Raw genomic sequence first — 20,641 nt, forward strand, 5'->3', positions numbered from 1 at the left:
TTTCTCTCCTTTCTTGAATAGCAGTGCTACATTTGCTACCTTCCAATCCACTGAGACCGTTTCAGAATCTCAGGAATTTTGGAAGATCAAAAACAATGTATCCAGTGTCCAACAGCCATCTCTTTTGGAACCCTAAGAAGCAGACCACCAAGTCCAGGGGATTTGTTGGCTTTTAGTCTCAGTAATTTCTCCAGTACTTTTCCTTTAGAAATATTAATTATTTTAAGTTTCTCACTCACATTAGGCCCTTGGTTCCCTACTTTTTCTGGTATGGTTTTCTATTGTGAAGACAGACACAAAATATTTGTTTTATGGTTCTGCCATTACCATACGCCCCATTATAATTCCTCCTGTCCCAGCCTCTAAGGGACCTATATTTACTTTTGCTACTATCTTCCTTTTTACATGCTTGTAGAAGATCTTACAATCGTTTTTTATGCTTCTTGCTAGTTTAGTCTCATTCAATTTTCTCCTTCTATCAATTTTTTGGTTATCCTTTGCTGGTTTCATCAGGCTTATTACCTTTATTGGCAACATTATAAACCTCTTCCTTTAATCTAATACTATCCTTAATCTCTTTAGTTGACCACAGATAGATTACTTTTCCTGTGTAGTTTTTTCTTCTCAATGGAATGAGAGTGTCAAATACTTCAGAAGTGATGGGGAGGAATTTGAAGAAAAATAAAGAACTCCAAGTATATACCTGTATAAAGAGCCACGATGTTACCAAAGCCAAACTGCTGTACTGCCCATTGAAGCGGTAATGATAGGCATAAAAGGCAAAGTGATACAGGTAAAAGAATCTGCAAAAGAAACCCCACAGATGTTCATTCTTAAAAGTTTGCTAGAAGGACACACATTAGCCATTCAGAACAAGCAAGTTGAGACACAACTAACTTCAACATGACGTACGAAACCAGCGATTTTAGATAAAACAAGTTAAGTATCTCAAAACAGTTTCTACAGCTCTGAAATACTGCTTTATATAATGGGCCATCTTATAATCACTTAAACAACAGATTTAATATCCAGGACCCTAGAAGAGATATATCACTTCTCACGAGTTAAAAATGGTTGGTGACATAGTCTGGAAATGAGTTAGCTACGGTGGGGTTTTTTCTTGGGGTGGGGGTGGAGGTGTTACAATTGTCTCACTGTCCTTTGGCTAGGGAGCCGAAATCAGCCATAGTTCCATTCCTATCCAGAGATCTCGTGTTTGTGCGTGTGTGTGCATACATGAGTGAATTAATGCGCATGTACGGATGTTGGGTGAGGAAAGGATGGGGGTACATTATAATGTCCACCACAGTTAAGCAGCCTGGCTGACACTCACTGTCACACCCACACATGAACAATGTGCATTTGGGTAGGATATGGAGGACAGCAAGGCTGCTGGAAACCATACTCCAGTAAGGTCAGTGCTTTCAGGAGAATAGGTGAAATAAAACTGTTGGAGGAATTTAAAAGGTTCCTTATTTAGGTCAGGATGGCATAAACAGCATTAAAGATTGTACTTAACTTCCTGTAAAGACACAGAAGTGTACAGCACAGAGGTCATTTGGCTTGTGCTGGTTCTTTGCTAAAACAATCCAAAATGAATCCCACTACCTGTTTCTCTTCCCATAGCCTGTGTATTCCTCTGCTTCGATGCAGTTCATTAAAAAATGCTGAAACTCATGGCATTCCAGTGCTTTGATACACAGATTTTCTTACTAGGGTTTCTGGACTCCAAGGACCTGCCTGGCCATCAGTTTTATTTTTATTTTCCTTTGAGTAGCTAACAGAGTTTATGTGAAAATTATAATAGGGATTAATGAAAGGTTCACAACACAAGTTCAAAAATTACCCTGTTGACGTGCTGAACTCATGCCCTGTCTCTCTGTTGTAAAAGCTCTCGATCTTCAAACAGGGAGCTCATGACCTCAACTCTGCTATTGGGGATACGAAGCTTTGCACCAAGTTGCCATGAAATTTTCTCCATCTTTCTCGCTCCTCCCCTCCAATAAGGAGGGGCAAAGCAAGCAAAATAAAAACAAATGCAACAAAAACAAAAAGGAAAGAAAAAATTTTTGAAATCACAAGAAGTTCAGACCTCGATTAAAACCCACCTGAGCCAGTGCCGTTTGCTGGTGTTAGTGTGACAGCAAATTGCATCGTACTGGTCTGCAAGCCAAACGATTAGAATAATGTAAAACGCTGTAGTTGTGTCGTTGAAGAATTCGGACATTATGGCTTCCATCCCTGGAGAAAGAAAATACAAAACAAATGAGGGGAATGGTAAATCAGCCAAACCTGCCCACTTAAAATAGTTGACATTAATATTAACAAATTAAACAAAGACAATGTTACGACCAAGGCTAGAGGAGTGCATTGTCTTTCTCTAGTTCCACTTCTCCATAGGTCACAACATATATTTAAATGTTTTATCCAGTTTCTGATACGGCCAATTATACTCTTTTTATTTTAGAATAAAATCCACCAACCTGGTTTCTTGATTAAACAAAATTATTCATTTATTATAAAACAAGACTTCTTCAGTAATGATGCAAAGCACTAACACATGGATTGAAATATGAAAGTTCCCTTTTAGATTACCCCAACACACAGGCACATGCACCCCGATTAAAGAAAAAAAAGAAAGTCATCTCTGCAGGGATCTTTTTCGAAAAAAAAAGACAAACAATACTTTGGCCAAATACTTGTTAATTCTTGAAGGAAAAGAAGATATGGAATGATATCAATCGTCCCTTTTCTGGCGTCCCAATTTTGTGCAGAAGGCTGTCACTGGTATCTTTTTGGAGCAGTTCTCTTCAGGTGACGTTGAGGATTAGTCTGGCAGCTTTCCAGAAAAAATGCGGCATCAAGGGTTTCAGCTACCACACACTCGACTCTCAGGGCTTCTCAAAGAGGTGGAGAAAAGTATGAGCTGGGTGCTTCTCTCAGCAGACTGCAATCGTAAATGACTCAAAACAATCCAAAACGAAACCTACTCTTCACCACCATAAATCTTGACATGTCACTTCTCTGTAAACAAGTCCCCCTAGTCACCAGGGCTCCTGTTGTTTATTTAGCTTAAGACATGTGACATCCAGTAAGGGTTGTTTTTAAACAGAAAACAGAAATCCTGCATCTATGGAATCACTTCAGTCATCCAAATGAATCAATTTTCACAATTCCTCAAAAATATTAAAAAATGGAAGCACTTTCTTAACAAGAACAAAACTTCTGCAAAATTCCACAATGTTTCTTGCAAAAATTGTAATTGAAGATTTAAAGTAAACAGAAAGTAAATCGGCAAGATCATGGCCATGAATGCATGTTCTGAAATAGAAATACCTCACATAACATTCATCCCAACTCAAAAGGAATCTGGAACTCAGGGCTCACAGTTTTTAAAATGGATGATTTCTTTCCCTTTGGCTTATTGAACAGTTGCCTGGTTGCAGTGACCAGCACAGAAAATTCACTTCTAATAAACTGTGTGCTCATTTACCAAATACAACACGTTTCCACAAAACCTCTCCCACTTTAAAGCATTTCAAAGTAACACAAAATTTGTACGTGGCAATAGAACAGATTTCCATTTAGTATAATTATTAAGTATCTGACCAGTAACTAAGTATCACTGGGGTGTGGTATTAGACATTAACCAGCAGCTGTGAAAGGTTATCACAGCATAAATCAATGCCTTCAGTAGGAGAAAGGAAAACACTGCCCAAAGAAATACTAGTGACACGAGACTAAGATACTGGATGGGATAGCAAACATAATGAGGAAGAAACACAGCTGTACTTGGAAACCATGGGAGAGGTGTAATGATTAACCAAAATAAATAAAAAAATCAAACTGAGCAAGAATGGAAAATAAAAGGTAATCTTAAATGAGGAGAACTCCTTCCCCTTGTTGATGATGAATGGTAGAAGTTATTTAAAAAGCAGATCTGGTTCTTTTGAATGCAAAACAGGAGCATATTCTTAAGTAGCTGGGTTTTCCTCAAATATCTGGGCATATTTTGCACTGGGGCTCTGGGGGTTTGGTAAGGATTAAACTGATAAATCTTAAAAGAATAATTCAGGATACGGCTACACAATGGCCTTGAGCTCAAACACATCTTTTAAATATATGCTGTATGGGATGAAAACACACAAGCTTATACAGTGACTGCATTTCAAAAATGAAATACTATTTAGAAGCTTTTTCTAAAATTTACAAACTCTGCAAGAGGCTTCCTTGCTCTTGCCAAAGGCCATGCGATAAAAAATTGCATTGGAACGTTTTGCAGATGCCAACAGTTTGTACTGCTGACAGGGAAGAAACTTGCTGACTTAAATTATAACTGCCAATTGCCCCCAAAAATCCATCTCAAGGGCCCCAAAACCTTGAAGGTGTGCCACCTGAAGCTGATGAGTGGTAATACTGCATTGTAGTCAGTGATGAAATGATCACAATCAGATTCCATGAAGACTTCAAATCACTGAAGTCCAAATTTCCCATCTGTATCAAGCTGGTCAACTGAAACTTAAAAGCACATGTGGCTGCTGTTTTGAAGTAATCCTGTTTTTCTTCATTAAAATGTTTTCTGAGGAATTCATAGTCAAACTGAATAAATATTGGACCAGTTTTTTTTTCAAGAGGGTAATCAAGGAGGCACTGAAAGAACCAGTTGGGCAACAATGTATACTGGTTGTCACATGACTCAAGGTAAAAACAGAACAGAAACCTTGGTAACAGGGGGATATGTGGACAAAGAAGTCAGTAACTCCCCTTGATTGGACAAGCCCGGCAGCAGCAGCACACACCTGAGAGGGCAGAAAACTCACAAGCTTTTGGTCGTAGTCAGAGTGGGTTTTACCTTCTGGAGTGAGTGGCAGCTAAAGTTAGCCTGATGCTGAAGAAGTGAATGAAGGAGAGAACCCAGCTTGCTTTCCAACATCTCTAAAAGACCCTGAGAAGTCCACTGTGTCAATTCATCTTGTCTCCTGTCTTTGAAGAATGATTGCTAAATTAGTTTGCAACGCTGCCTGAAAAAAACTGTTCTAAAAGATCCCAGTGACCTGTCTACATGTACTCGGAGGCTAGACTGTATGCCAGTTTCACAACATATCTCACCTGCTGTTTTCTTCAAAAATGAGCAAGTGATCAGCCTGTCCGTAACAGAGCTCTGAATTTAAAAAATCCCCTTTATTTTTCCTGTTTGCCAGTGTATGTATGAGTGACTGAGTGTGCGTGAGGGGCTAAGGTAAAAAGGGCACTTTATACTTTTAAATCTGTGTGTTTATGCTTTACTTCATTACTAGTTAAGACGTGTTCTATAATAAACTGATAATTTTGTTGTTCATTAAAGAAACCTGGTTAGTGTGTTCTATTCTAGGAAAAACAGAATATATGATTGACTATCAGTAAGTGGTAAAATTTAAAAAATATATGTTGCGACCTGTGGAGAAGTGGGACTAGATTAAACAGTGCACTCCTCCCGCCTCGGTTGTAACTCTGCAGAAAAAGATGCAACCTTCTATCTGCAACAGAGCTGAAGTTTCAGTTGTTTCCTTGTGGCCAGCTGAGACAGACTGAATCAGCCAACATCTCTACAGTTAAAGTGCTCCTTTTCTGGAGGATTGACCAGGTCAGAGATGCCCAGACCCACATATGGGGGTCTTTGCTCCAATTCCAATGTCTACTTTGATACAAGGTCTACATACAATAGCTATTAACCAAATAGAAAAAAATGACAGGGAGAATGCATATTCACAATAATTTCACTAGTTCTGTGACAGCTCCTGAACTTGTGCTTTGTCGGGCTGGACTGAATGCAGACAATTATTGGCAGAATTGCCTCTTCTTGATTTATTACTTGCACGCACGCTTACTTGTCCCTTAAAGGTAGGCTCTCCATCCAATGAGCTCTGATGTTTTTTTTGAAAATTAGATCGGAGCCAATTTGAATGTGTTGCATAACTGACAGGGTATGTAGTTTTCGATGCTTATCAATTTGCAGTAGGATTCTTTATTTCCAATGCAATAATTAATTATATTTTCAGCACCATTGATACCACAATCTGTTATTAGGATGAGGGATAGGCTGGTGTCCAAATCCCAGCTCTGCTATCCAGTAAACTGGAGACACAAGAGCAGCTGGGGGTTTCAACCTCCAACTATTATTCTGTGTGGCTCCTATCGTGACTTGGGTCCCAAACAAAACGTTAACCTGTCTTTCTCTTTCAGACACCAGCAGTCTCTGTTTTTATTCCAGATTTCAAGCATTTCCAATTTTTCTTTTCAGCTCTGTGAGATACCAATTACTTATTTGATTATATTGATGGCAGGTTCAGGGGAATAATTGGCTTGTACCAGCCACAAACTACATTGTGGTACTGCACCAGTCAAACTCCTTTTGAAGACATCACAATGTATCATTTCACCCTCGTATGCTGGTAATTTTGAATAAAAACAGGGAATGCTTGAAATGCACAAGAGGGAGGCACAGTGGCGTAGTTGTTAGCACCGCAGCCTCACAGCTCCAGCGACCTGGGTTCAGTTCTGGGTACTGCCTGTGCGGAGTTTGCAAGTTCTCCCTGTGTCTGCTTGGGTTTCCGCCGGGTGCTCCGGTTTCCTCCCACCTCCAAAGACTTGCAGGTTGATAGGTAAATTGGCCAGTGTAAATTGCCCCTAGTGTAGGTAGGTGGTAGGAGAATGGTGGGGATGTGGTAGAGAATATGGGGTTAATGTAGGGTTAGTATAAATGGGTGGTTGTTGGTCGGCAAAGACTCGGTGGGCCGAAGGGCCTGTTTCAGTGCTGTATCTCTAAATAAAATAAAATAAATAAACCTCTGAAAGAGAGACAGTTAATTTTTTGTAGGACCTTTCATCAGAACAGCTCACATCCAAAATATTAACCAGTCTTTCTTTCAGGTGAGGATGAATCAAATGTCACCAATGGAAACCTGTACTGATACCTCAAGTAAGTCTTTCTATTAAACATGCAGTTTTCCATACTCATTTCAGATTCATAAAAAAGACAGGAACAGCAACAAAAATGCTACTGAACAAAACATTCTTACCCACGAGCGCTAGTATCACAGTAAGTAAAGGAGCAGCAGGAAATGCAATTGTCATGTTCATCTCCAGCATCTGCAATAAATCAACTGAAAGAAAAAAAGTCAGTTAATGGAAAATATTCCGTGGTCATGTTTCAGATCTTATATTAGACTTTACAGCTTCTTTTCAAATGCACAAGCCACTTGGTTTCCAATTCGGTTGGGCACAACATCACACTAATATTCTGTGATAAAAATGTAACAAGATGAGCAAGAACTTTACATTATTATTTTACCTATCCCTACTTTATTATAACCATTATGCCCTATAGGTAAATGAAGATGTAGCATGTAAACATGTGGGCAAGCTACAATAACCTCTATAAATAATATGGGTTATCAGCTATTACATAGAACATACAGCATAGAAACAGGCCATTTGGTCCAACGGGTCCATGCTGTATGTGCTCCACCTGAGCTGCCTCCTGTCTTTTCTCAGAGAACTATAGAAAGGTTACTGTACAGAAGGAGGCCATTCAGCTCGTCGTGTCCGCGCCAGCACAGAAGAAAAAAAAATAGAATCTAGCCGCCCAATCTAATCCCACCTTCTGGCACCTGGTCCATAGTCTTGCAGCACTTCAGGTGCATATCCAGGTACCTTTTAAAAGAATTGAGGGTTTCTGCCTCCACCACAGTTCCTGACAGTGAATTCCAGACACCCACCACCCTCTGGGTGAAAAAGATTTTCCTCATGTCCCCTCTAACCCTTCTACCAATCACCTTAACTCTGTGCCCCCTGGTAATTGACCTCTCCGCTAAGGGTAACAGGTCCTTCCTGTCTACTCTATCTAGGCCCCTCATAATTTTGTACACCTCAATGAAGTCACCCCTCAGCCTCCTCTGTTCTAAGGAAAACAACCCTAGCCTATGCAATCTTTCTTCGTTGTTGCAATCCTGGCAACATTCTTGTAAATCTCCTTTGTAATCTCTCCAGAGCAATTATGTCCTTTCTGTAATGTGGTGACCAGAACTGTACGCAATACTCCAACTGTGGCCTAACCAGCATTTTATACAGTTCCAGCATTACATCCTTTTGAATTCTATACCTCGGCCAATAAAGGAAAGTATTCCATATGCCTTCTTCACCACTCTACCTACCTGTCCTGCCACCTTCAGAGGACCTGTGGACATACACCCCAAGGTCTCCCACTTCTTCTACCCCTCTCAATATCCTCCTCATCTAACTCCATCAGCATAAACCTCTATTCCGTTCCTCCTCATGTGCTTATTTAGCCTCTCCTTAAATGCATCTATACTAATCACCACTCTCTTCCATGCCTACTCTATCAAAACCTTTCATAATTTTGAAGGCCTCTATTAGGTAACCCTTCTTTTCAAGAGAAAAGAGACCCAGCCTATCCATTCTTTCCCGATACGTATAATCTTGCATTTCTGGTATCATCCTTGTAAATCCTTTCTGCACTGTCACCAGTCCTTCTATATCCTTTTTATAATATGGAGACCAAGTATTCCAAGTTTGCAAGTTCTCCCTGTGTCTGCGTGGGATTTCGCCGGGTACTCCGGTTTCCTCCCACCACCAAAGACTTGCAGGTTGGTAGGTAAATTGGCCATTATAAATTGCCCCTAGTGTAGGTAGGTGGTAGGGGAATACAGGGACAGGTGGGGATGTGGTAGGAATATGGGATTAGTATAAATGGGTGGTTGATGGTCGGCACAAAGTGCCGAAGGGCCTGTTTCAGTGCTGTATCTCTAAATAAATAAAATAAAGTGTGGTCTAACCAAGGTTCAGTACAAGTTGAATATAACTTATTTACTTATCAATTCTATTTCTCTAGAAATAAACCTCAGTGTTTAGTTTGCTCTATTTTAAAAAAAGTCTGGTTGATCTGCATCACTACTTTTAGCGATTTGTGTATTTGCACTTTGCAATCCCTTTGCTCCTCTACCCCATTTAGACTACTTTCCAAATAAAATGTGACCTCCTTATTTTTCTTACCAAAATATAACTCACACTTATCGGCGGTATTGAAATGTATTTGTCAATTATATACCTATTCTGCAAGTTTATCATCTTGTAATTTGGTGCAGTCTTCCTCAGTATTGACTACCTACTTGCATCGCCCCAGCCCCAACAATTTGGTATCATCCGCAAATTCAGAGATCACGCTTTTGATTTCAACGTCTAAGTAGTTCATTGTGAACAATGATCCCAGCACTGATCCTTTCCATCTTCTGCCACTCTGACAGCTACCTTTAACTCTTGCTCTCTGCTTACTGCCTTGAAGCCAGCTAGCTATCAATTCTGCTACTTGGCGCTCGACTTCATATGCTATGAGCTTAATCATTAGTCTTATAGAACGGTTACAGCACAGATGATTGCCATTTGGTCCGTTGAGCCTCTGCCAGCTCTGCAAAGGTAATTTAAGTTAGTCCCACTTTCCCACCCTTTCCCCATAGCCCTGAAAATCTTTTCTCTTCAGGTGCTTATCCATTTCTCTTTTGAAAGCCTCAGGCAGTGCATTCCAGATTGTAACCACTTGCTGTGTAAAAAAGTTGATGTCAGCTTTAGTTATTTTGCAAATCACTTTAAATCTGTGTCCTTGATCCTTCCGCCAATGGGAACAGTTTCTCTCTTATCTACTCTGTCTAGATCCCTCATGACCTTGAACACTTCTATCAAATCTCCTCTCAACCTTCTCTTCTATAAGAACAACCACCTAAGCTTCTCCAATCTTTTTTGCACCCTCTCTAAAGTCTTCACATCCATCTTAAAGTATGATGCCCAGAATTGGACACAATATTCCATTTGAGGCTGAACCAGTGCTTTATAAACATTTATCATAACTTCCTTGCTTTTGTATTCTATGTCTCTATGTAGAATACCTTTTTAATCGCTTTCTCAACCTGCTTTGCCATCTTTAACATTCTGTGCACATATACCCCCAGGTGTGTCTGTTCCTGCACCCCTTTAGAATTGTATCCTTTATATTGTTCTCCTCGTTCTTCCGACCTTTCTGCATTAAATTTCAACTGCCAAGTATCTGCCCATTCCACCAGACTGCCTATGTCCTCTTGAAATCTATAGCTATCCTCATCACAGTTCACTATACTTCCAAGCTTTGTCTCATCTTCAAATTTTGAAATTGTGCTCTGTACACCCAAGTCCAAGTCATTAATGTATATCAGAAAACAGTGGTCCTAGTACTAATCCCTGGGGGAACACCACTGTACATCTTCCTCCAGCCTAAAAAACAACTGTTCACCACTACTCTGTTTCCTGTCACTTAGTCAGCTTCCATACTGCCACTGTCTCTTTTATCACATGGGCTTTTGTGGCACTTCATCAAAGGCCTTTTGTTGCGTCGGCTATGTCTCTGTTGGTAGCACTCTCACCTCTGAGTCAGAAGGTTCTGGGTCCAGCTTGAGCACAAAAATCAAGGCTGACACTCCAGTGCAGTATCGAGGGAATGCTAAACTGTTGGAGGTGCTATCTTTTGGATGAGATGTTAAACCAAGGCCCCATCTTCCCTCTCAAGTGGGTGTAAAAGATCCCATGGCACTATTTTGAAGAGGAGCAGGGGAGTTATCTCCAGTGTGCTGACCAATATTTATCCTCAATTGATATCACATGAACAGATTATCTGATCATTATCACATTGTTGTTTGTGGGAGCTTTCTGCGCGCAGATTAGCTGCCGGGTTTCCTACATTACAACAGTGACTACACTTCAAAAGTACTTCATCAGCTGTAAAACGTTTTGAGACATCCGGCGGTCGTGAAAGGTGCTATATAAATGCAAGTTTTGTTTGGGGGGGGGGGGGGGGGGGGAATCCGACATATTACATCTGCTGCATTACCCTTGTCAACACGCTGTGTTGCGTCTTCAAAGAATTAAATGAGGTTGGTCAAGCAACTTTCCCATTTGAAATCCAAACTGTTATATTTTTGTTTTTAGATATTTTCCATTTTCTGCTTTAGTAGGAATTCCATTATTTTTCTCACAACTGATGTTAAGCTGACTGGTCTATAGTTCCCTAGACATGTCCCATCTCCTTTCTTAAATATAGGTAGTATATTAGCTTTACACCAGTCCTCCAGCACTACACCTTTTTATAGCAAATTATTAAATATGTGTTATAGTGCCTCTGCTATATCTTCCCTGGATTCCTGGATGCAATCTGTCCAGACCGGGAGTTTTATCTTCGAGTTTGATTAGTTTATATTTCTTTTTATTTTAAATGCTATTATATAATTTCTAATCTTATCTTCTGAAGTCATATCCACATGACCCTAGTAAATATTGAAGCAAAGTAATTATTTAATATTTCTCCTATTTCACTGTTTGTGATTTTATCCTATCCCATTGTAACTTTCCTTTTTCCTAATGTGCCTGTACAATATTTGATTATTTTGTCTCATGGTCCTTAGTAATGTAATGTCATAGTTCCTTTTTGCCCTCCTAAGTTTTCAATTTTTTTTGTATTCTCCCTCGTCATGATCTCCCTTGCTATTCAAGTACCTAGTGTATGCCTCTTTCCTTACCCTCAATTTTTCTCATGTCTTTATTCATCCATGGCGTGTCAACAGTATTTAATTCGTTTTTTTAAAAGTAGAATATAGTTTTCCTGGACTCTGTTGAACAGCTTATTTATTGTGCATGTAGCTCATCATATTAGCACTCTGGCTGATAAATTCTGATGCGTAAAACTGGTTTTAATATGTTTAGCAATGTTTTGTACATATTATAGTATTAAACAAAGAACCACCAATGTGGGTCAACCCTTGAATACAAGACCCTGCCTTGGGTATTATACTATTTCTAGGAACTGCTCTGGGTTCATTGCATTAAAGAATAATGGCAGCCATTCAAATAGACTTCTGATATGACCATTGGTCCCAGAGTTGCCAGTCAATGTTAGAAGAAAGCATCTGACTGGGCGCAACCCATACAATGCCACAGTATAATGATCTACTAGATTGCAGAGGATGAAGACAAGACTAAAGAGTTTTCTACACTAAAAGTCTTCCTCCCAATCTATTGGGGGGACACATTGGACATGAAGTGTATGTGCAGTTGAGAACAGATCAACAGACTTTCAACAGCAGGTAAAACAAATGTGTGTCGTATTAAAGATTTGTGTATGTATTGTTTTTTTTCCCTTTTTCCCTCCATGCGCTCAAAAAGATTTTGAAGAGAAGAACAAAAACAGAAATGGCATGAAAATAAACTGAGGGAGCATACTTTGAGTCAAGACGTGATAAATATTATAGGCATAAGGGAACCGTATATTCAACCATTTCCCAGAGGGCAACTAGCTCATACTTCCCAATGACTACATGTAATGGAGATAGAAATGAGGCCTTCTGAATCAAGAATATGAAGGGTAACACATGAATGTACAAGAACACAGAGAGCTTGAAGTTACACTTAGATGGAAGCATATGAAATATTTAACAGTATTCATGTAACATTTCTTTCTCTGTTATTTTAATGGAGATATTTCTTATTTTATCATAAATTGGTCAACCCCTGTTTGAATTGAGTGCAAAATTTCACCAGGCAATAAATATTCATGCATTAGTACTCCACAGCTTAACTTGAAGCCAATGCAAATAAAGGGAAAGAGGAAATGATGGTTTGTTGCGTTAATTTATGTTTATACGGTGTAAGTACCTGGGCAAGAACTGAGCAAAATAAATTTTAAATAAAGTGCTGCCACTTCCTGTTCACTTTATGCAAAACTCACTATAATTAAAAAAACTTTAAGACACAGACTTACCAATAAAGACAAAGATCTGATGATGAGAGTAACGTAACAGCATAGAAACCGACAATGTCTGGGGAAAAGGGAAGAAAAACACAGTCAAAGCTTCTCCTAAAAATGGGGATTAATTGAAACTTTGACTTGTGAATTGCTTCTAAGCTTCAATCGGAGATGAAAATTCCAGGCAATTAACAAGTGTATGGCTGCATAGTCAATGTCAAAAGAATCAGATATTTTCAGTCATTTATACAGAATAGATGCCAAAGTTGCAATCTACACCACTGAACAGGCATTAATTCAGATCACCCCCAATTCAAGAGTGAACACATACCATGAAAAGAAATCACAAAACACATTCAATACCAGTGCATATCAGCAATCAATACCTTACATTGTAGTTTATCAGGCTGCTTTTACCAACCAATCAACTGCTAGGTGGCGCAGTACTGACACATGCGCAAATGCAGTCTCATCGACAGAAACATCAGTCTGCAACATCTCAGGTAGCTGCCAGTAATAAAGATGGTGCTGCTCAATCTAACACAAAAAAATTGAACCCAAACCCCCTCACCCCTCAATGGCTTTAATCACTGCCTCCACCCACAATGGTACCCTCTCGCGATCGTTGCTTCTGTTTCCCGCTCCATCCTGCAATTGCTGCCTCTTTCAGTTTCCCCCTCCTTCCCGTGCCCACCTTCTCGCTGCTCCCACCCGCCATTTCACACTGCTTGCTGCTCCATTCGGCCGTTCTCTCCCGCGCCCTACTGGTTGCCGTTCCTTCCCGCCGCGCCACCCAGAGAAGCAGTGGGTTGGAGGAGGGAGGGGTAGTGAGTGGGGTGCTAGTGGCGAGGCTGGAGCAAGAGGCAGGATGGAGCGGTGACCAGTCGGGAACGGCAAAATGGAGCAGTGAGCAGGCAGGCAAGGGAGAGAATGGCGGGAGGGAACGGGGAAGAGAAGCGGTGATTGAGGCTGCTTTCCAAAACTCGTGCTGGAGGCTGACGTCCTTTTGCACGATTACGTATTCGTATGCATTAGTACTGGCAAGCTGGCAAAGATCGGGTGCATTTTGTGCATGTGCAAGGATGAATGCGTTCTGCGCACATGTGGAGTACGGACTGCAGTGATGACATTGGCGCTCGGCTGCATTGTCGGAAGACACTTTGAATTTATAAACTTCTCGCTGAAACCCCCGCAGCTGGAAAGACATTCTGCTATGCTATGAATATTCTCACACAGCGACTGGATTGAATGAGCTTCAGTGAGGTTTCAGTGGGGACAACTAACTTAGATAATTGAACAAGAAAATGGCCATTTGGCCCATAAGTCTGCTCTTGCCACAGCCCATCTACACTCTGTTGTGGACTCTCCCCACAAATTCAACCTCCTTTAAGGCCCCAGTACAATATACCTGGTCATGGCTCACCATAATCATCTAATTTCCTCAGAAAATGTTCTGCATAAATACCCCCCAATCACCAATGGCCATCATGCAAAATCCAAAATATTCATCCATCCTCAAATCTCCACAATTCAATCTTGGATTGCTATCTTCTGTAGAAAAAAACTCCAGAAGCATATAAAGTATTTCATCAGCTCTGTTTATATCTATTCCTACAACCATCATTCAATTTCTAACCACAAAACCAAGACCTTTAGAAGCAAGGCGACAAGTCACTTCGTCATGTAGTTTGATGCCATAACCTGAAATTCTTTCCCTCTTTCAGAAATGTATCTAATTGTCTCATACTTAAGACAGTTTGCTTCAATGGCTCTCCCTGGTATTTTAGATCACCAGTACATTACTGTTTGGGTGGAAAAAGTACTCTCTGGTTTCTCTTTTTATTTCTAACTTGTTAATTTTGAACTTCTGCCCCTGGTATTTGAATCCTGCACTAAATGAACAATTTGCCTGGATTAAATCTAGCCAATTCCCTTGAAAACTGCAGTCCAGGCAACATCCTTGTAAATCTTCTCTATACTCTCTCTAATATAATCACATCTTTCTGATAGTGTGGTGACCAGAACTGCACGCAGTACTCCAGCTGTGGGCTAACGAGTGTTTTATACAGCTCCAGCATAACCTCCCAGCTCTTATATTCAATGCCTCGGCTAATAAAGACAAGTATCCCTTATGCCTTGTTGATCACCTTAACTACTGGTTCAGCCACCTTCAGGGATCTAACGACATGTACGCCAAGGTCCCTCTGTTCCTCTATGCTTCTCAGTATCCTACCATTTATTGTGTATTCCCTCACCGTGTTAGCCTTCCCCAAATGCATTATCACATGCTTATCTGGATTGAACTCTGCCACTGTTCCGCCTACCTGACTAGTCCATTGATATCTCCCTGCAGTCTTCTTCATTATCAGTTTTTGTATCATCTGCAAGATTCTTAATCACACCTCCATACATTCAGGTATCAATTATTGACATAACAAAAATCAGAGGACCTAGTACTGAGCCCAGTAGAATCCCATTGGAAACAGTCTTCCAGTCACAAAAGCACCCATCGACCATTACCCTTTGCTTCCTGCCTCTGAGCCAGTTTTGGATCCAACTTGCCATTTTGCCGTGGGCTTTTACTTTCATCAGCAGTTTGCCATGTGGGACCTCATCAAAAGCCTTGCTAAAATCCACACAGATAATATCAAATGTCGTGCCCAGTAAGGACATATCATATTCCTACTTTTAAGATATGAACTTTATTCAATGTAGACTCTTTGAAATTGACTTCTCCTTTAAAAAAGTGGACAATATGCTGCAAGATGGCCACTGAAGGTCAGATGACCTTGCCTGTGTATTCAAACTGTCTGGAAAGGACTAAAGGATACATTCCAGACTAAGAGGTATCGACTACACCCATTCTGGAACCATCAACAGACATTCCTGAATTGAATGGTTTTCTTCTGAGACAAAGGTGCGAAGTAGACACATAACAGAATAGTACCTATTAAAGCATTGATAGCCATGGATTCTTTTGACCTTAAAGGATAACCCTCTGGAGAGAGAGGGAGAGATCACAGCAACATCACAGAAAAGTAGTCCAGCAAGAGGCTGTGAAAAGATCCAGCCTAACCAGGAAGCAGCCCTGCTGTTAATTCTACACTTCAAATTGGTGCAGAGAACTGAAAGTGACTGTCACCTCCAGTCTGAAATCTTAACCACTAGAAATCTACAACACCTCAACAAGTTCAAGTCTACAAACACCCAGGCCTGCATCTTTAAAAAGAGTCTGTCCTACTTAGAAGATTCAACAGGGTTGCCATAAACCAAGAACACCTACCACACCTTGAACTCTTACCCTTTACCTTCTATTCATCTTCGAGTGTGCATGAGAGTGAATGTATGCGTGAGTGGTATTGTGAACATTTCGGGGAATGAATATTGTTTAGTAGTTAATCTTCTGTTTTAAACCTACAAGAAAACCTGTCACTGTCTCTTTATTTGGCAAGTAAAACACTTGGGCTAAGTCGTCATTTTAAACAAAACACAACTACAGTCAGCTGGGAGGTGGACAGTGGGAACCACCCACATCCCTTAGCACCTGTACATAACAAACTCCTTACATCAAATCTACTACCCTCATCGACCCTCGTTACCTCCTCAAAACATTCAGCTTTAGTCAGATACGACCTTCCCATAACAGATCAGTGCTGACTCTTTGATTAATCCATATCTTTCTAAATGACGATTTATCCTGTCCCTCAGACTTTTTTTCCAATTTTTCCACCATCAAGGTTAGGCTGACTGACCTGTAATTTCTTGATCTATCCCAGGGTTGTTCAACCTTTTTAGGCGGAGGGCCGCATTACGATTTTTGAGGGGGGGGTGGTGAGCAAATTTTGAAAGATAAAAGCATTAAAAACTTATCTTACTAATAAAAACAACAACAAATGTACATCTTTGAAGAAGCTTTAAATGAGAGGACTAATTTATTGACTTGCTTTCTCGTCACTGTATTGAAAACTGATTTAGTGACATACCTGGCATTGTTTTTGCTTCCATAAGGAGTCAATCTCTGCCCACGCACTTGATGTAGCGATGCAGTGTGTTCTGGATAGATTTACATCTGTTAGGAGAGACCTTAATCTCTCTCCAGCCCCCCCTCTCTCTGTGTCACTGTCCCCCTTGCCCAACTCCATCTCTAGGACTAGGGGGGGCACAGATTGAAAGTTTTGGGCAAAAGATGCTGGGGGGATATGAGAAAGCAATATTTTACACAGCAGGTGGCAACAACCTGGAACTCGCTGCCCACAAGGGTGGTGAAAGCATAGATGATCAATGACTTCAAGTAGCTGCTGGATGGCCACCTGCTGTGTAAAGAGACTTGCAGGGCTATGGGGATCGAGGTAGGGAGTGGGACTGACTGCATAGCTCTGTTGAGGGTCGACATGGACTTGATGGGCCGACTGGCCTCCTTCTGTGCCCTAAGTAAATGACTGACTCTTTCTCCCCCCTCTCTCTCTGTTCCTCTCTCTCCACCCCTCGTATCTCCCCTGGTCCCTGCTCAGTGTTCCCCGCTCCCTGCAGCAGCCATTCCCACAACCAGATACTTACCATGCCTGTATTATTTAAGTTGGGGAGAGTGGAGACAAGAACCTGCCCAGTGTGCAAGATACAGGACATTTACTGAATCACGCAAAAGCAGCAGGGGGGCTGATCCGAGGGCACCTGCGCCGCATTCCACCAATCAGCGTTAACACTGCCTGGTCAGCCCGTCAGTCGCAGGTCCCACCTACATAGTCTGCCTGACGTATATGGGAGTCATCAGAGCTGAGCCACAGGCAGATTGGCTGGCCAGATTCTGGCCCGTGGGCCGTATGGTGGTGATGGGGATGTGCCCTCAGCACAGCAGTGTCATTTTGGATTACTGAGCATATTATTTTTCATTCTAACTGCATCTAAGTTTATGTCACAGCAATTAAGGTGTGAATTGGAAACTGTACTGATACACTGGAATGAATCCTGAATCAATTGGAAGCCAGCGCTCTCCTGAATGTCATTACAAAAATGAAGAGTGTTCATCCATCAGCCAATTTACATTATGTAACAGATTTTGAGAAAACCAGCTCTATATTTAATATGGCTCCCCTGCTACTGAATCCATCTGGTTTATACTGCACTCACAACTTTGACATTTGACTAGAACCTTCCTGCTATCAGAGGAAGCTACACAACAGGCCAGCAACATTAAAGTGGTTTACTTTTGCCTCATGTCATTCTTGCTGTTGGACACAGCCCTATAAGGGTAAATGGGCTAATAAAATTGATGAGAAAGTCTCTTCTAATTTTTCACTGTCATATTGAGAGCAGCAGAAGAAATTGAACTTTCATACTGCTTCATATGCAAGCACAAAGCCATTCCCCATTTTTCCCTGTGGGAGCGGCAAGAACAGGCAATAACTATTACATACTGGGAAGAAATCTCCGATGATAGTCAGAAAGTCTTTTGAGGAATATAAATAGATGCCATTCACTACCCTTTGCAGCTTTTTACATAAAGTGCGAATTAGGCTGCTTAGGATATGCGATACACCTAGGAGTTAGCAAAGAAGTTTTCAAGATTTTTCTGGCTATGTCATCTGGAAGCCAGCTGCAGAAATGTTATGGTATGGTTCACTAACATACTTACAAATATAACCATGATCACGAAGGCTGCCAGGTAGGAGGTTCTAGCCATCCACATGCTCACAAAACGGTAATGTTCTCCCGACACTACATTGCGCAAAAATCCTAGTTTAAAAAATAAAAACATTGTCGACATTTGAGATGAAACTGCAAGAAGCAATATGGCAGGGTTTTAATTCAAATAACTTATAAAACCTGCAATGAATTGACCATTTCCCATCACCAATGTCAGGTTACCTATTTGGAATGGAGTCCACATAAGGAGCCTGAGCTGGATAGCTGCACTTAGTGATGCCCAAGTGGCCCCGGCAACACATCAAGCTAAATTTGTTTCTTGATAAATTGCTGTTAACACAAACCTAAAAGCCCATGAGTTATGGATTCTAAAAATTGTACCAATGGTTAGTGGAGTCATACAGAATATATCAAGAGCAAAGAATATGAACTGTCTAGCTTCTGGTATATTTTGAATTTAATCTCCTGTTTGGGACAAAAAGGGTTAAATTATGAGGACAAATTGTATCGACATTGTATTCCCTTGCGTATAGAAAATTAAGGAGTGATCTAATTGAGGTGCTTAAGATCAGCTATTAAATCAGCTAAAAGGCTAATGGAAAACAGGACAGTTGGCAAATGTGGAAGTAATGGGAAAGGCTTTTTCAGTTATGTGAAGAGTTAAAACGACATAGGTAGGAAGAGAGATGGGGATTTAAGGCAGAAATTCAGGGAGCTAGGGTGGAAGCTTAGAGCGAGAACAAACAGAGTTGTTATCTCTGGGTTGTTGCCCGTGCCACGTGCTAGCGAAGCGAGGAATAGGGAGAGAGAGGAGTTGAACACATGGCTGCAGGGATGGTGTAGGAGGGAGGGTTTTGGTTTCCTGGATAATTGGGGCTCTTTCTGGGGTAGGTAGGACCTCTACAAACAGGATGGTCTTCACCTGGACCAGAGGGGTACCAATAGCCTGGGGGGGAGATTTGCTAGTGCTCTTCGGGAGGGTTTAAACTAATTCAGCAGGGGGATGGGAACCTAAATTGTAGTTCGTGTACAGGATGTTGAGAGTAGTGAGGTCAGGGATAAGGTTACAAGGACGCAAGAGGGCACTGGCAAGCAAGAACTTGGTTTAAAGTGTGTCTACTTCAACGCCAGGAGCATCCGGAATAAGGTGAGTGAGCTTGCAGCATGGGTTGGTTCCTGGGATCTCGATGTTGTGGCCATTTCGGAGACATGGGTAGAGCAGGGACAGGAATGGATGTTGCAGGTTCCGGGATTTAGATGTTTCAGTAAGAACAGAGAAGATGGTAAAAGAGTGGGGGGGTGTGGCATTGTTAATCAAGGAGACTATTACGGCGGCAGAAAGGACGTTTGAGGACTCGTCTACTGAGGTAGTATGGGCCGAGGTTAGAAACAGGAGAGGAGAGGTCACCCTGTTGGGAGTTTTCTATGGACCTCCGAATAGTTCCAGAGATGTAGAGGAAAGGATAGCGAAGATAATTCTCGACAGGAGCGAGAGTAACAGGGTAGTTGTTATGGGGGACTTTAACTTTCCAAATATTGACTGGAAATACTATAGTTCGAGTACTTTAGATGGGTCAGTTTTTGTCCAGTGTGTGCAGGAGGGTTTTCTGACACAGTATGTAGACAGGCCAACCAGGGGCGATGCCACATTGGATTTGGTACTGGGTAATGAACCCGGCCAGGTGTTAGATTTAGATGGAGGTGAGCACTTTGGTGACAGTGATCACAATTCGGTTAGGTTTACCTTAGCGATGGGCAGGGAGAGGTATATACCACAGGGCAAGAATTATAGCTGGGGGAAAAGGAAATTATGATGCGATTAGGCAAGAATTAGGATGCGTAGGATGGGGAAGGAAACTGCAGGGGATGGGCACAATCGAAATGTGGAGCTTATTCAAGGAGCAGCTACTGCGTGTCCTTGATAAGTATGTACCTGTCAGGCAGGGAGGAAGTTGTCGAGCGAGGGAGGTTTACTAAAGAAGTTGAAGCGCTTGTCAAGAGGAAGAAGGCGGCTTACGTTAGGATGAGACGTGAAGGCTCAGTTAGGGCGCTTGAGAGTTACAAGCTAGCCAGGAAGGATCTAAAGGGAGAGCTTAGAAGAGCGAGGAGAGGACACGAAAAGTCATTGGCGGATAGGATCAAGGAAAACCCTAAGGCTTTCTATAGGTATATCAGGAA

At 41.3% G+C, this 20,641-nt stretch overlaps 1 protein-coding gene across 2 annotated transcripts in view; it reads right to left on the reverse strand.

The window, feature by feature from the left end:
* tmem259 (transmembrane protein 259) overlaps positions 1-20,641 on the reverse strand; it is a 78,591-nt gene that overhangs the window by 11,016 nt on the left and 46,934 nt on the right. For both annotated transcript variants that reach the window (XM_068016470.1, XM_068016469.1), the window contains exons 6-10: positions 18,453-18,553; positions 12,836-12,893; positions 7,059-7,142; positions 2,109-2,241; positions 704-803 (exon numbers count right to left, since the gene is read on the reverse strand). In XM_068016470.1, the coding sequence (XP_067872571.1) occupies positions 704-803; positions 2,109-2,241; positions 7,059-7,142; positions 12,836-12,893; positions 18,453-18,553 (476 nt within the window). The remainder of the gene's footprint in view (positions 1-703; positions 804-2,108; positions 2,242-7,058; positions 7,143-12,835; positions 12,894-18,452; positions 18,554-20,641) is intronic.

Source organism: Heterodontus francisci, chromosome 36, assembly GCF_036365525.1.
Source record: "Heterodontus francisci isolate sHetFra1 chromosome 36, sHetFra1.hap1, whole genome shotgun sequence".
NCBI lineage: Eukaryota > Metazoa > Chordata > Chondrichthyes > Heterodontiformes > Heterodontidae > Heterodontus > Heterodontus francisci.